Source organism: Quercus suber, unplaced genomic scaffold, assembly GCF_002906115.3.
Source record: "Quercus suber isolate HL8 unplaced genomic scaffold, Cork oak 2.0 scaffold_537, whole genome shotgun sequence".
Lineage (NCBI taxonomy): Eukaryota > Viridiplantae > Streptophyta > Magnoliopsida > Fagales > Fagaceae > Quercus > Quercus suber.
Window position 1 is genome coordinate 127564 of NW_027069985.1, and position 18432 is coordinate 145995.

The window sequence follows — 18432 nt, forward strand, 5'->3', positions numbered from 1 at the left end:
AAAAATCAATTGGTATCTTGAACTGATGATAAATAACAATAATCATAGAGTAGACACCATGTGTTGAATTATTTTCTAACTTATACCCTAAAACCAAATTTGTTTTGTTTTGTTTTTTATTTTTTAAAACACAATCGTATAGTTATAAATAAAAGAATCCAGCTAAAATTTAAGTAACTAATATGGACACTAACATAATATTGAATATATATATATGGATGCTAAGAACATTCATAGCAAGTTATCCAAACTAATGTTTGGTAAAAAATATAGCTAAACCCTCTTAAAATGCCCTTGCATCAGGCTTAACACTCTATTGCACACTAACAAAAAATGAATAGAACCTTAAAAATTGTATATAGGTACTACTCATCAATACACCAAAATTTATTATTTTTTTATTTTCTCTCAATCTTATTCTCCGCCTAGAGCTCTCTCTCTCTCTCTCTCTCTCTCTCATGCACCAATCCACATAGATCGACAATGGTGGTGTGATCTGGTGTTCTAATGATTTGGTGGTGGTGGTGCGATCTGTTAGGTTCTTGTGGTGTTGTGACATAGTTTTCTCTCTTAGCTATGTTGTTGATGAAGGACTTGGCAACATTTCTCTCATTGGATATGGCAGTGGTGTTGAGAGAGAGAGAGAGAGAGAGAGAGAGAGAGAAGGATGGGTGGAAAAATATATATTTAAATAGAATAATGATAAAATATTGAGACTGATGTAGTTGTATGTGAATGGTAGATTAGTTTTTTTAGAAGAAAAAAAGGAAGCTTGCATGTGTAATCATCACTCCACGCCCGTGATATATTGCTACTTAGTATATTGCCACTAGCGCATAGCAAGACGATAGTAAGTTAATTAAACTAACAAAAAGTAAAGTTATTAGACTAAGTGTTTGTTTGAGAACAACTTATTTAATTGAAACTGAAAACTTTTTGCTAAAAATGCTATAGATAAAGCTAAAAAGTAGCTGAAATAGTATAGTGAGATCCATGAATAATACCAAAAAGTGAAATGAGATTCATAAATAGTAGCAAAAATAAATTGAATGGTAAAAAAAGCTGACTCTTTAAGCCAATACCAAACACACACTAAATTTGATTTTTTTTAATACAAGGTAAAAATTTTACTCTAACCTAATCTAAGTATAAATTTGTGTAAATTTTCTTTCTAAATACTTGAACCCCAACTCTTATCCCCTACACTAAATTTGATTAAAAATGCCTTAAAAGACTAATGTGATTAATGTTGTGTCATTATTCTAATAAAAAATGGGTATAATTGTCATTGGCACTAAAGAGAGAGGTTAGCAATGCAATGAAGATTCTTTAGACCTAACACACACAAAGCATTAATTGATAAGGAAGTAATCGAAGATTAGAAAAGAGAAAAAGGTTCCATATCAGACAAGTGGGTAACTGAACCATGTGCGAGCATGTGGTGGTTGGGCCTTGGTGGGTCCACTAATCCACTTCTCCAACCCTATTCCTTGAAAATGAAATTACACACACACACACAAAACTCGGTTTAATTTGTGCATATGATCTCAGAGCAAGTGTTGTCCACGCTATTCATCCGCTGGCTTAAAAATCATGGGGACCCCATTCGTCTCCTCTCTCCTTGCACCTTTTCTTGGTGGACTAACATTACATTCTTTCACAACATAAAGCAATCTGTCACCTGTGCATATTTTTTTTATTAATATATGTCACAACTTTTGTCAATCCTAGCGTGATTCCCACGCTCTCTTTGGCATATACACAAATGGCACTTCTTTATGATAAAGATAACAAAAATTGAAAAATAATATATATATTTTTTATAAATAAAACAATGGTTCCAAAGTCTAAATTCTCTCCAGCCTTCCAATTTCAATCCCTCACCTAGTCCTACTCCTACCCACCTTCTCCTTCAAATTCCTAACATCCTCATCAGTATCTGTATCCAAAATCCAAATCCAATATCCATCTCTCTCTCTCTCTTTCTTTTTCTAAGTTTTTGGGCCTTGTTGAATCTTGTGTCAGACCTGAGTTTTTATGTCTTTTTGTCCTTGCAAGCGGGATAGCAGCAAGAGGTCCCAATTTGTGTCAGAAGGAAATCCCAACTTCCAATCTTTAATGCTCATGTTTTTCTCTCTCTCTTTCATCCCAAAAGGTAACTATTGTCAGAGTTAGTTGTACTAGGATTTGGATCCCACTTACAAGGCCACCACAATCAACACATATCCTTTCTTTCTCTCTTCTCTTTCAGTTTTAGCCTTCTACCACTCCTACTTGCACCAACCATGAGTCCAAAGGGTGTAACCCTAAACACCAATTCTCACAAAATCAAGTTTGCTAGGAGGTTCATCCGTACACTCTTGAGGATGAGAAAGAATGCACCCAGTTCATCATCCATTGAAGAAATCCGCAAACGCAGTCAGAGAATAAAGATCGCGGCGTATTCATCCATGGCTCATGCAGTTGGATCAAGGAGGGCTTGGAGTCGAGCCATTCTCTTCAAGCTTCGAAACCGGGCAAGGCATCACGGTATGATGAGAAGAAGATCCATGAAGAAAAGGGTCATCAAGAATGATCCACCAGGAGACCAAAGCCAAACCAACAAGCTTAGACAACTTGTGCCAGGTGGGAAAGCCATGGATATGTGCAGCTTGTTGGAGGAGACAGCTCACTATATAAGATGCCTTTCAACTCAGGTTAAGGTCATGCAGACTATAGCAGATCACTTTTCTAAATGAGCATGAAAAAAGGTTTTCAACATATAGAAAATACTACGGTGAAGGTATAAGGATAGAGAGAGTGCAAATGGTAAGTATCTAAAGCACAGAGAATAGCTTATATAATTGGGTTGACACGCACATATATATATTATATATACACAATTATACATATTTAAAGACAATCATAAGTGAGAGACTCAAAAGCTTCCACGAGCAGGGTTTTTTTCTTGATTGTACATATATAGATAATCCAGACTGGTAATGCAGGGACGGATAGTCCTTTTATGTTATTTATTTTCTCTCTCTTTGTGCGTATTTGTGTTTTAATTTCTCTGTCTGTGTTTGTTTTTATGTATCTTTTGTGTGGCCTGAATAGAATGTTTCTGCTTTTTACAATTTGTCAATTTTTGGTCATACCGTTTAAAGGAGCATTTCAGGTGAAAAAATTGAAGTGTGAAAAGATACACATGCTTGTCTCTGCAGAAACACATGTTTGGTTTCATCAAGTTAGGTACAATTTGGATGATGTTTATGGTAGTGACACACAAGAAGGAACATGAGGCGTGTTACTTCTTCTCAAGGCTGAAGTTAGGGAGGTAAGATTTAAAGCCCCTTACACAAAGCCAGGATGCATGCATAAATAGTGGCTGTTGATAATCTTGGTCTAGAAATGGACAGTGGACCCAACATATAACTAGGATTTTTACTTTTCGTAATTAAAGTGGAGAGTTATTTAGTGGTTCCAGTTAATTCATTTAGTAAATTATTTTATCGTTGAGCAAGACATGAGATTTGAAACCAATATACACTAAAAATCAATTGGTATTTTGACTTGATGATAATGAACAATCATCATATATAAAGCAGACATTATAGATTGAAAATCTAACATATTTATACAAAAAAGTGGGGAGGTAGATTTGAACATAATATCACGCTAATAGAAGAAACAATCAATACTACTAAACTATAAAAATTTAAATACATATAAATATCTTTTTATTTCAAAGTTTCATGTTAATTTACATGGTTTTTATCCCTAGGGTTATCATTCATTTAAGCTCTTGAAATTAACTTAATTAGCTTTTCTTTTTCAACATTTCCACTCATTTTTTTAATTACGTCATTTTCTCACCTTAAATGTGGGTATTCTGATTTCTTTAGGTATACTAAGTTATTCCTTGAATGTGTGTAATTATCTCATCTCATATATACTAAGTAATTATGATGAAGAATTTTTGGAAATAGCCCCTAATTCATATAAAAGTGTTTTTTTTTTCCTGAAATTTCATGTCGATTTATATGGTGTTGTCCCTAGGGTTGTCATTCATGAAGCCCCTGAAATTAACTATTTTTTCTTTCAACATTTACACTCATGTTTTTAATTGCGTTCAATTTTTTTAACATGGGTGTAATCAGAACTCTTTTGAGCACATAACTATTCTCTCAAGTGTGTGTAATTTTATGTTTCATACACCAAGTATATATAGGAAGGGATTCTTTGGGATTTGTTCTAAGATGCTAGTTAGGAGTTTTGAACATAGACTTTCATGGATATCATGAGGTCTTAAGGACCCTTAGACAAATATTTATATATATTTATGTTTGATATAGTAACTCAAGCATCTCATCAGAATCGTGATCTCACCCATTACCCTAATTTGATGTTAAGTTTTAGTACCCAAAGGTCATAGTTTTGTTATATGCATACAGATGAAACCTTTCTGGCTGTCATACAATGACCACCTACATCAAAGTCCTGAATGCAGGCTGGCATGCATATCTCACAAAGGAATGAGAAACTGCCACCGAGTTCTTATATATATATATATATATATCGTTTTAGTTGTCAACCTATAGATTCTTCTTTAAGATGGGCCACTCGACAATTTTCATTGTTGGGTGTGTCAATATATGTCTGATCTCTTAAGGAGACGGAATACCCATGTCCCTAGTAACATGGAATTATCCTCTTTTTACGTCTAAAATATTTCAGACAGACAGAAAAGAGTAGCAGAAACAAAGGAAAGTACTATTCCCTCCATTGGTCGACCTACTTTTGAGACTGTCAAGGAATGTTTGCTTTGGAGTTTGGACAAGAATAAGAATAGCACATTGCACATGGTAGGTCCACCGTTTCTCTAATGTTGACTAGAGAGTCACTAGCTAGTAAACTTATCATTTGCCATGCATCATTAGGTGGATTGGATATTAGGAAAAAATAGAGCATTATACTATATATTATTATTATTTTCCAAAAATATTATTATTAGTATCATTAATGTCGTTGTAGTCATCTTCATTGTCAACATATGGTTTACCGAAAATTTATTGCTTCAATAGCCGGTTATATCATTTTGTCAAGTGAGCTGTAACCAAAGAAAGCAAATTTTGATGGATTTTATAACAAGAATATGTAATAGAAACAAACTTATTAAGTGGTGTGCTATTCTCATTCAAGGTAATGGAAGATTCAATAATTTTGTTAAATTCACTATTTTCTTCCTTTTGTTTTATTGATAAACTACGTACACACTAATTAATTTGAGAGTTTTAAATCACATTTGTCTAATGGTTTTATACCCACCACTTAACCTTCATCCAGTTTATGTAGGGATTATAAGTTAACCTAGCTGCGTCGAAGTTTAGTTACTTGGATATATATATATATATATATATATATGGCTTCAAAAGTTTTGGTGAGTTTAGAGTCCCCATATAAAGCTCAAACTTGAGAAATCCCTCTCATAATAATTTTTTTTTCCCACTATGCATGCATTACATGGTGAAAACACTTAATGATAATTTTTCTTTCTTCCATGCCAATTGTATGTGTGCATTCTGCATTACTAAGTTTTCAAGTATTTTTCTAGTTTCTTAGTCTTCCAATTGAATGAAAATTATAATTCCAAAGAAATGCAGTGTGTTGGTTTAAGTATTATTCAAATTCATATATTTCATTATTTTACAAAATTTTTTATTCAAAATCGATGTCATGTTATATTGTTTTGAATGTCCTCGTAGAATTGAAAATTTTCTTAAATACAATCTTAGTTATTTAAAATAAATAGAAATTTTTTGTCCTACTTTTCAATTTTCTGTTTATGCTCCACCAATCATAACTTTTATGTGTCTATTTAATTTTTTAATTTTTTTAATTTTAAACTTTAGTTATTTTAGGGGGGGAAAAAAAAGAATATGTGACAAGTTATGATTGGTAAAGTATAAAGTGGAATACAAAAAGTGGGAAAAATGATTTTTATTCATCTAAAATTTAGTACTTGAATGATTTTTGTCTCTAAAGTTTACAGTAATTGCTTTTAGTCATTTAGGTGACATGATCAAACTAAAATCTAACATTTCATTACTCTATAAGGACTAAAACTAATCACTTTGAGTTTATTGTTGATTACTTTAAGATTTTAAGAACTAAAAGCTATTACTTTAAGTTTGTTAGAGACTGAAAGCAATCCCTTTAAACTCAAGGAATTAAAGCCACTCATGGACTAAAGTTCAGGAACCAATAGAATATTTTGTCCTTGAAAATATAACAACTGATTTCAATAAAAGAAGCCCTTAAACTACTAATTATTTAATGTTAAAGATATAGTTAAAATGTGTTAGAATAATGATTAATTCATTAAATGTATAATTTCTTATTAGTTTAAACTACGAGTACATTCAACCTATCAATCCGATGAAACCAACTCAACCTAACCCTATACCTTGGGTTGGTTTTCATGGGTTGGTGGGTAGGTTGGGTTGTAATTTTATTTTAGGTCTCGGGTTAGGTTGGGTTCAAGTTAATAGTTTTTTCAACACATCTTACTCAACTCGACCTACCATATATATTAGTTTATTTTATTATTATTATTTAATTTTAGTTTGATTTATTTTGGTATTTTGAGAATTATTTTTGATGAATTTGAAAATTTGGAATACAGTTTATGCATATTATATGAATTATAATAATTTATTAAAAAAAGTTCTTAAATAGTTGTGTGGGTTCTTTTTTTTTTTTTTTAGCGCACAAGCCCAAGTAGAAGCAAGGATGCTGGGCCCAATACTTATTGTTTTAAGGGATTGTGCTTGGTTCACCGCAGCTAATTTGGGCTGAATTCGGACCAGGTGGTATACAGAACACAAATCCTACAACACGTACATGCTAACATACAGGAAATAATATGCATTGAACAGTAATGGAATGAAATGATAAATTAGAAACATAAAATAAAGCGTTAGAGATCCTCAAGATAATGTAAAATACTTTATTACTTTCTTGATTGTATAATACACTATGCTCACTAGGACGTGTTACAAGGTCCGAATAAGTTAAAAAATCACAGACATAGATGGCTCTTTAAGCCTCTAAGACTTGCAAAGTTTGAGTCTCTTTGAATCTAAGTGTGTTCTCTAGTGGCTGTTTGAGGATACTGGGCGGTATTTCCCTCCTCTTTCTCTCTCTTTTTGAATTTTGGCAGAGTTTTCTCAATGATTTTTACTCTAATTCACTGTTGCTGAATGCCTTTCATTGTTGGCTACTTTCGTTTTATAGTGCCATCCTAGGGTTTTCGAGGTACCATTGATTCTCTCTATTTGTTCTTCTGGGTACCAGAACCAATGTTGTGTTAGCAACATTAGTGGCTGGTCCCTTCCTCATTCTTCATTATTTCCTTCCTTTGTGACTTTCTCTTCGAAAGACCACAGCTGACCTTCCCGTTTTGGGGTGTCCTAGAGGCCTGACCTTTGGTCTTTCTTTGTTCAAGGCTTCTAGATTCCACCTTTTTAGACCCAAATTTTGGCTACTTTTCCCTTTGTCATTTTTCCCAAGTGAGTTGATTCATTCCTGCCAAGCTGAAAGATCCTCAGCCACATTCCCTTATGGTTCTTCTTCCTGGGTTCCCCAAGGTACCGGGCCTTTACTTATGGGTTGTTGGTTCTTAAGCCTTCTGACCCCCTTTCTACATTATTGGGTGGCTGATAGGGACATATCAATTCTAGTTTCTTGTGTTTCTCGGTACCTACCCTGAACTATCTTAATCGCAACTTGGCTTTGCTGCATGTCCCGAGGATCCCAGGCTCTCAGGAATCCCCAGGTATCCTGGCACAGTTATTTTCCTGGGCTCCCCAGTGTTTTTCTGACCTTTGAGGGCTAGGCTGGACTTTTTTCCTTCATTTATTTTATGGGGCCTGAAACTTGCCCATTCATGGATTTGGTTCCCTCTTTATGGACCCTTAATGGGTTTGGACCTCTCTTCTTTCTTATTGAAAGCCAAATGCTTTATTTTTCCTAGGTTTCAATCCTTTGCTTTGCTTTGGGCCTTGGTATAACATTGTGATTTTTCGGAACTCAACAATAGTTTATGAAAGTCCAAATTTTTAATAAAAAAACTAACTCAACCCAATCCATACCCAATGTAACTCATGTGGGTTGGGTTGAGAATTTCTTAACTTGACAAGGTTTAGGTGGGTTGAAAAAATCCTCCAACCCGACTTATATGCTCACCCCTAGTTTAAACTTTGTAATAAATAGTAATTTATCATAGTGGATTCTAGATAGTTTAACTATTAAATTCTCTTCTTGTGAAGTAAGGGACCTAATTTCAAATCTCGCATACACAAAAAAGAAACTCATTCGCTTCTTGGCCTATTGGTAAAGAGAAATCATCATAGAGCAAACGCTATTCTATAGGTTTCAAATCATAACCTGTCTTAAAAAATAGTAATTTAATATAGTATACTATCCAGGTTAATTTTTTGTGCTCTCTCTCTCTCTCTCTCTCTAACAATTTTATTAGATCTATGTCATGCAATGATATTAGAACCAAAGTTATAAATCTCATTTTACAAGCAATTTCAGTTTTGTCTTGAGAACAAAATATTTTTGTATAGGTCAATATTAGTGTATCATTAATGAGATTACCGTGTATATACATATGTATATACATATGTATGAACTGAAGATAAATTTGTTTACCACTGCACACCTTTGGCGTGATGATCACTCTACACGTATTAAGTGCTTGTGGGGTGTGGGGGGCAATGACCGGGGTTTAAGTTTCCAAAAGAGAGCTTCACATATATATACACTTAGATTAGGGTAGAATATAATTTCTATCTTATATATATATATATATAAAGAAAGATAACTTCGTCTAACTCATGATTATATTAGGAATAAACCCATATCTTCTCAATTGAAGAGTAATTATTCTCCCTCATTCAAAACATTCCATAAAGAGAAGCGATAGTTGGTATTAGTCAAAACAACCAGTATTACACTGGCACATTTCAAGGGGTGTACTATATCAAATTATTGACTAGTACATAATATTTCAGTTGCTATTGTCTAGTATTTAAGGCTTTAAAAGAAGGTATTTTTTACCCACCACCACTATTGCTAGCCGCTCTACAAGGTTGAGTGCAAATAAGTAAGGGTTTTTCAAATCTAAGAGCATTAGCATCCGGGATTGTATAAAATGTTCTATTTTACCATCTAAAATATTACTTTATTTATTATATAATACCACTTTACAATGCACCCAATGTCTCATTTCTTATTTTTCTCATTCATTCATTTTTTTATTAATTTTACCACCTCTTTCTCTCTCTTCCTCTCCTCTTTCTATCTCTTCTTAGTTCTCTCTTCCTTTCCATTTCTTTGTGTTTGAAAGATCACCACCAACATAAAAAATAAAAAACCCAGCCACTACCAAAAAAAAAAAAAAAAAAAAACCTCAACCACCACCATAAAAAAATAAAACCCAGCCACCACTAGGAAAAATAAAACTAGTCACCACCACCTTGGCCAAACCCACCACCTCACGATTGCTGCACCACTACAACACCACCAGCAACCCACAAAACCACAATCACTAAAAATAAAACCCAACCACCACAAATTCAACCTAACCAATAATGACCCACCACCAGAACAACCCATCGATCTACCACCACCCTGATTTGCAACATTTCAATGTCAAACTCATGAGCTCCACCACCCTGATCCAGCACATCTACCACATCAAACTCATGAGCTCCATTAACCAATGGGACCATGCCAATCGGCCACATCTCCACCATGGAGGCTTGATTCAAGGAGAGAGAGAGAGAGAGAGAGAGAGAGAGAGAGAGAGAGAGAGAGAGAGAGAGAGAGAGTTAATAAAAAAAGAATACAACTTGCTACAGTAAGTTGTATATGTAGAACTTTACCATAGCAAGAGTAAAAATTATAGCAATTACACACCTGGATATTGCTTGTTTTTTGATGTTTTAGAGGCTAAAGTAAGATTTCTAGAGTTTTACAAGTCCGAATACTAATGCTCTAAAGTCAAGAAATTGCATCTTGTCCCAAAACCTTACTGATCTATTCTTTACCATTTATAGTGTTCAAATAGAATCCCATTGTCAAAGATGTGACCCAAGAGGCCCAAACCAATTGTTGTTTCGTATACTTGTAAAACAAGCAAACTAACTCAAATTAATCTAGATTTAACCAAGAGATCACTAGTATATAAACCCTACATTGGATTTACTGTGAGTGATTAATAAACAAAATATAGTTGTCAATAGCTTTTACTTATGGACATACTCAATCACTCCACAACTTAACACCCATATAGGCCACCGTGAGTCCTTTGTTTAGAAGAGTCGTCCTCCATATGGGTATAGATCTCTGTATCCATGCACCTGCATGTTCATGGTCCTCCATCTGGCATTTGACTTTCCTTATCATCACAGGTCATTGTCACTACTCACTACCACCTTAATCAAGTATTCCATACCATGTGTCTTGAGGGGTATTATTTATTGGAATTCCTTCTAGTCATGTATCTCTACAATCTTGGCTAAGTTTCTTAGACCATTTGTCTTATATTTAGCCTATATCAGCTTTTGTTTTAGTCACACATCTCTTTACTTTTTTCCAAGTTTTTCAGACCACACATCTAGTCTAACACTTGATTTTTTTTTTTTTGGTGTGGTCATGTGTCATCTTTAGCTAAGTTTCTTGAACCACACGTCCGCAACCTCTACAATATGATTTGCAGTCCTTTGCAATATTAGGCTTTAATCACCATGCGCGAATTTTTTTTCCATTTAACTTTAAATTTCTTAGAATTTCGTTAGTGGGCACGTTGGCAAAACAAAGTTGGAAACTAGCATCTCGAGTTTTAAAAACTCGAGTTCAGGGTGGAAATCGAGTTTTCAATCCTCGAGTTCTGGAGCTGAGAAACACTTGATGTGGAAAATTTTCCACGTGGAACCACGTAGAACTCGAGTTTTAGACACTTGAAATCCGATTCTTCATTTTCTCATTTCTTCCTTTGTTCTCCCTGTTCTTCCTCTTCTCCTTGTACCTTACCCACGGATTCATCAAATCTCAGCACTAGAGCAACAACCCAAACCCACAGATTCATAATATCTGGGCACCGGAGCAAAAACCTAATTCGGCGTCGAAGAAGCTCCCTAAGCTTGGGTTTATTGATCTCAGCACCAGAGCGGCTTGGAATTGTTAATCTGGACACTGGAGCGCGCTTGGGTTTGATTTTTCTGTCTGGTATTTTTTCTTGGTTTTTTTTTTTTTTTGTTTGTTTGTTTGTTTTTGTTTTATGGGTTTATTGTCATTGGAAGTGGGTTTAGGGTTTTGAGAGTTAGAGAAATCAATGGCCATGGTGGTCCGAAGAGAACAGGGTGAAGGGAAAACAGAGAGGGAAAAAACGGAACTCGAGTGTCTAAAACTTGATTTCCACGTGGATTTTAGACTCCACCTCAGGTGTGCCAAAACATAGAACTCGAGTCTTTTAGGCTCGAGTTGCTACAGTGAACTCAAGTCTAAGAGACTCGAGGTGCTATTTTACCAAATCGTTTCTAACGCAATATAACTAACGATATTCTCTCCCAAATGCATGCTAGTTGGAAAATTACCTCCACCATGCGCCCACATGATTTCCAACCTTCTTTTTAGTTTATCACTTCTTTTATCCAATATGTGCTCTACCGGCCCGATTATATTTGCTTTTCAAAGTTGAGTTATATTTAGGCTTCCACATTGAGTCTAAGGTAGGATGTAAAGAACATTGTCAAGGCTCAAAGTCCATTGTATTACCCTAATCCAAATTAGACTAGGAATTCTAATCCTAGTTGTACAAGATGTCCTAACTATACTGTGGTAACCCTTATATATATAGTCGATGGGCCTTTTTCCTATTGAAGTAGGTTACTAAAGCTGAGCAGAACTTGATATTTTAGCTCGAATTTGAGCTCAAATTCAACTTAACTAATGAATTAACTTGAGCTAAGCCAAGTTCAAGTTTTTTGGTGTTAGAGATATATTAGTCAATTAGCATAGGCCTAAGTTTAATTCTACTTTGTGTGCAAGTCTCCTACTTGTACTAAAAGTTTATTAGTTTAGGGTTTAGTCTATTATATATATATATACATGTTATGGTTCATTGTAACATAGGATTTATATTACATTCTAATATATTATTGATGTAGCCTTTTAGGTTTTCTCCGTGGATGTAGGCCATTAGGTTGAACTACGTAACTCTTGTGTGTTATTTTGTTTTATACTTTATGCTTTCGCTTCCGCATCCATACTAGCATATTCAATATGGTGTATCAATGCTAATATTAACTTTAGTCTTTTTAACAAACTCAAGTAGTCAAGTTTGAACATGGTTAATATGCTTGGTTCTAGCTTAGGCTGAACTTGAATATTTTACTTTTGTTGTCGGGCTAAACTTGAACTTGAAAAAACTTAACTTGTTTATCACCCCCACCTACCTTAGAAACTGCTTGATCCGTTGAAAAAATATATTGGTTGTTTCTTTTCAATGGATTGGACAGGTCCGAAGATTGGGCCCTATATATACAAGATACGTTTGCTTTCATTGGGCCTTATCATAGGTTATACACTAGCTTTTTAGTGGACTTTTTTAATGGCCTTTTTAAAATAAGTCAATGTCTTACCTCAAATAAAAATGAAACGAATCAATAAAAATTAAGGTGGCGTTGGGGGGAGGTGAATATTGGCTCAAAGCTTCGCAAAGATCGGCTAGAGTATAACAAAAGCAGCAATTTGTAAAGCTCATAAGACTATAAGAGCCCAAGTTAATATCTCTGGTTGAGCGATTCAAGAGCAATAGGAAACCAAAATTATCATTCATTTAAAAAAAAAAAAAAAAATTTCAAGCCATCTATTTCAGCAAGCCTCATCCTGTAAGGCCAACCTATACGTATAAGCAGCTTTGTACAAAGAGATTGAGGGTACGTCTAATGATGATTAAATTGAGCCAAGGCGAGACTCCATTGAGGATGGATAGTAACTCAGAAGATGTTGAAGCTCAATCAAGAGCGTTATACTATGTCGGATTTGGAAGTAGTGCCATCAAGTTGACACAAAATTTAAAGGTTACAATGGTTCCTAAGGCACAGCTAAAGAGTAAAATCAAGAGACCACCAGTAGTCCGACAAGAAGAAGTTAAAGAGCTAGAGATGACCTAGTTCGATAACTAGGGCTTGAAATAGGAGTACCATATGGAGTAACAGATTCTAGCCAGGAATCTGAAGAAGAGAGGAAGTATTACCAAGTCCAAAAGAAGTCACAGGTAGTGAAAGTGTTGATGGGCAGGAAAAAAAAGGCAAACTAAAAGGCTAAAGTTCAAGAACAAAAGGATCAAAAAACTACAAACTATGCAACTAAAGGAAACGATAGGATCTATTAGTCATCAAATGAACAAAGAAGAAGAGAACCAGGGGATCATAATCATCAACGACTTAAAGTGCACTTGAGTGCAAAACAATTTTGTTGCTTCCTCGAGAATTTATGGCACTTCAGGCAGAAAAAGCAATCCAAGTTGACGACAAAGGGGCAAGCCTAGTCTTGCCCACGATATAACATGACTCATCATATTTTAAGGTCCATATGGATGGGAAACCGATGAATTGAGGCTTAATTGATAATAGGGTAGCAATAAACACAAAAAACACAATTACGATTTAAAAGTTGGCACTTTGTCTACTTGAAGTTCACTCTGTTATGTTTCTATAACCCGCATCTGTACTTTCACCATTTAAAACACAAAAAAACATAACAAAAACATAAAAATCAAGGGCTAAAAGCATATTTTAAAAAATGGCGAAGTTTTGGTTCAAGAACATTCTTAACCCTATCAATCCAAATAAAATTGTCAAGGGGATAAAAAAGATTGAGAAAAAAAATTTGTAGTATGTTTAATTTGGTTTTAATTTTTGGTTACAATGGCTGTGGGTTTATATTCAAAATTTATGGGTTTAATTTTTTGTTTCTGTTCAAGATTTCTGGGTTTAGTTTTTGGTTTAGGATTAGCCTTTATATTTTGCAAAAGGCTTATGCAGAGTAGAAAACGCTTGTTTTTTGAATACGTGTTTAATTACTAAATGAATTTTCGAAAAAATTATGGACGTGTTTCATTTTCAACTGCAGCTTCAATTGGAATTGGTTGGTGGAATGGGAGCCTGAGAACTATTATTCGTAAATTGGCTTGGCTTTGGGTTCTACTTCTACAGTTTATCAAATTTTGTTTCAAAGAAAAATGATCATCCACGGTGGTCATGTTTAACAGAGGAAAGCATGCTCCGTTCCATCCAATGGGAAGTGAGGTTTCGTGCATATCTAGCCTCCAAAGTTGGAATTAGGACTAACAAATTAAAAAATTGGAACCAACTTACCAACCCACCCACATGCATATCTAGCCTCCAAAGTTGTCACATTCTGCCGAATGTCATGCATTTTGCAATATTTTTTTAACTCTTAACGAGTTCAACTATGAACAGGAAAATATGAGCCGACTATTTTGCATGATTATGCCTATTATACCAACCAACCCCACCAAGCATCAAATTTTGGTGGTTCATGTTTCTTCCTTCTTTCTTTCTTTCATCTATAAAATATTCGATATTTCTATAATCTTTTTCTCTTTAAAAAAAAAAAAAACATTTCTTTAATATTTTTAGGTGATAATCAGCTACTTATTTTTCTCAATTGCGTTGTTGAATTGTGCATCTTATTAATCCTAGATGGTGTGTATTTGGAACATATTATAAGCTAGATTTCTGTTTTTCAGCTTTTATGTACTTTTTTTTTAAATTTTTATTTTTAAAATATTTTTCATTTTTTTAAGTACAAATAAACTTTAGCACACTTTCAACAAAAAGCTAAATAAATTGTTCACAAACAGATTTGTCAATAACCATATACTTAGTCTGATACAGAAATCATGGAACCTATGAACTTTGACAAAATGAAGGGTCTTGAATCTCTTAATTGTGAAATTTACTAGGAACAGAAATTGATAATGATAGAAAGCAGAATTTCCAACGGACATGACTAATGAATGGTGCCTTGATGATGACTAAAGGAAAAATGTCAGTCCTAGGAACCTTTCCCCAACATGTGCTAGTGGAAATAAGTATAACATGTGCTTTTTTTTTTTTTTTTTTTTTTGGAGAAACAAAAATGGGGGCTTTTATGGTTATATTACACTTCCGGGCAGGGCGTCAGGTGGCCTCGGGAGGGGTAACCCGATTTTGGGGGCCCTCCTGTACCACCTGTGTGGGGAGTTACCCCACCAAGGATGCCCACCAACGGACTCCTGCGGGCAGCAGGATTCGAATCTAGGTGTGTTGCACGAAGCATCCAAACCTTACCCATTCAGCCAAGCCTCCGTTGGCAGTATAATATGTGCTGTATGGCATAAAAGATTTGAGGTAAATAAAACAAAGGACAAGTAATATACCAATAAAGTTTTAGCTTTAAACCAATTTGGAGGAATTTCCTCTAATTTACTATGTGATGTATAAGACAATTTATATACATTATTTAAACAAGTTAAATGGCTTATCAAAAAAGTCACAGGACTAAAACTATATATAAATAGTCTCTTCAATAATCACATAGCAAGTTGGACAAAAATAGATTTAAATTACAATGGGTTCTCGAAAATTAAAAAAAAAAAAAAAACAAAAAGAAAAGAAGAAAATAACATAGGCCCTATTAATTCAGCTCTGCTATTATTTTGCAGACACAAACCCAATCACTAGGCCCAACCGCTTGTCAATTAGGTATAGAATCATCAGGTAGCAAAGTTCTTGAATACCCATTGACATCCTTTACTTTGACCCAGCATGGAGGTCAAATGCCAAAGACGGCTCATTTCTCTTGGACATTCCCACTACATTTTTCATTTCTTTTTTTTATAATTAAATTAGTCGCGTACTCGCGCGTTGCGTGTGATAATTATTTTTATGGTAGTTTTATTATTATTATTTTTTTTTGACAATTTAAACTAATCTAATAATAAGTAATGTATTTCGTAATTATATTTTTATTTATTATAGGAAGAATCATAAATGTAATATAGAAACAATCTAAAACACCAAAAAAACTTAAACTTAAAAAAATTAATAAAACTTAACAATGATTAATTGAACCAATATTAGGATAAAATTTTGTTTTTGATAATCTATTAAGGTTATTTTCTTTGTAGAAATTATAATTTCAGCCACCCAAAACATATTATCAAATAAAAAATTATTAGCAAAATCTAAGAGTTAAATTTCTATACATACATTGTTATAAAATAATAATAATTAAAATAAAATTGCAAAAGTTAAAATTTGTCACCTATCTGATTATTTTTGTTTGGCTAACCTTTACTTTTCTTTAAATAAATGGCATTATAGAGTACTTTGCCCACCACAAAGGATTAGAAAATAAACAAAAATTAGTAAAGTCTTATAGTTTAACATCTAAATTGAGCACTATAAAAAATCATGCTATGTAACAGAATAAATAGCAAATTATCCAAATTATGCTATGTAATAGAATAATATTATATTTTTATATGCTATATTTAATTCTTTATGAAAGTTCAAATAGCGTTGAAAACACTATGAACGTTTTGACCCTCAATTACAAAAAATCAATTCAAGCTTATTATCAAACAATTAACGTGCGGAACATGAACATTAGCCAAACACAGAATTGATAAAACAATCTAAGCCAATTATAATCACATCCACAACAGAAAATAAAAGGCAAAGATAAAGGAAGAGAGATGTAAACATAATGACAACAAGCGATGTGTTTTCGAAGAGGAAACCGAAGCTCTCGGCATAAAACCTCTCCGCTGCCCTTCAAGTGGTAAATAATCCACTAGAAAATGTAGTTGGGATACATGAACAGCAATAGACCCTCTAACCCTAATCTACCCAGGTACCTAAGCCCTCTAAGCTTCTTGCTCCAACGAGATTGCGTCGAACCTTTTTTCTTTTCTAACTTACCAGATTCCATTATAAACCATAGCATCAACCAATATTCATTGGTCCCTTCCAAATTGCTTCCCTTAGCACAAAAAGAACCTTCTCAAAGACGTAGGTGTGGTGAGAAAAGGATCTGATCAAGAACCTCTCAAGGATGTATCAATGGAGAGGAAGAGAGTAGAGGAATTTGAAGAGTCTCTTGGGTGAAGATTACGGATGAGGCAATCTTGTTTTCTCTAGGGTTTATCTCTCAAAATTCTCTCTGGAAGCTCTGTACATTTCGTGGGAATGAGAAGTATTTATACTAGGATGAGAAGGGAATGTGAAACGTCAGTTTTTGCCAAACAGGGTAAGTTGGCGACTTGGCCTCGCGACTTGGTTGAGTTGCGAGTTCAAGCCACGAGCTAACGGCCTGGCCAGCCTGGGACTTTTGTCTTGTAGTGCAACAACTGGCGCGACTCTTCAGCTTCTAGCATGCTTGGCACGTGTGCAATCTTCTGGCGACTTGCAAGCCGCAAGCCACCCACGAGATCTAGACGCGAGTCTCTATTTTTTTGCACAAACTTGAGCATTTCTTCACACTCACTCACTTACTACCCTTACAAGTTTCCCACCTAAATACAGGGTTACTAAATGTTAAAATACAAGAAAATTTGGCACGGAATCAAGCCAACAAGATGGTTGATTAAATTCAACCTTATAATCTCCCCCTTTGGCTATTCCGTGACAAAACCCTAAAAAAAAACTCTAGACTTAACGCGTGAGTTGGAAACAGTTGAAAAACTCACTTACACCTAACTCTAGAATTTGTGTAGCTCTTGAACCATAAAACCAAAACATCTCCTGAAACATAATAACACAATAATATCATTGTATGCAAAAAACATGTAATGCAAATGGAACAAGTACAATGTGATCAAGCAAGATGGAATAAAGTAATAAAACATGGCTTGACCAAACAAGTAATCACTGTAAGCAAGTGATTACAATGTTCATTCTCACTTGGAATGAACAACAGGACATTCAGGCTGATAAGCACAAAGCAAATCACTTGAATGACTAACACTCAACCAATGCACAATACTAGAAGTATATGCATCTAGGAAAAAATCCTACAAGGGCACAAGAGTGAGAGTACTTAAGGCAAATGCATAGCATTTAGCTTGAAGTACAAAGCACCAAAGCATACAGGCTGCATAAGCATGGTACAAACCACAAAGCCTACAAGTATGCATAAAAGTAAACCCTAAAAGCTTACAAAAGTAACATGGGTACAAAACATAAACTAAGAATCTTAAAAACCTACAAAGGTAGCAGGTACAAACACATAGTAAAATATGCTGAATAAACATCATATTATATACTGAATAACATCTGAAATAAAAAACTATACCAGAGAACCACAAGT

The 18432-nt window shown here is 34.4% G+C and overlaps 1 protein-coding gene across 1 annotated transcript; it reads left to right on the plus strand.

Moving 5' to 3' along the window:
* The first annotated feature begins 2285 nt into the window (after positions 1-2285).
* On the plus strand, positions 2286-2738 carry LOC111994184 (transcription factor IBH1). The gene has a single exon (XM_024026052.2). The coding sequence runs from the start codon at positions 2286-2288 to the stop codon at positions 2736-2738; it is 453 nt and encodes a 150-aa protein (XP_023881820.1).
* Positions 2739-18432: the final 15694 nt, after the last annotated feature.

Excerpts from the sequence above, each read along its gene's own strand:
- LOC111994184 (XM_024026052.2), top strand. The coding sequence starts at position 2,286 with ATGAGTCCAAAGGGTGTAACCCTAAACACCAATTCTCACAAAATCAAG.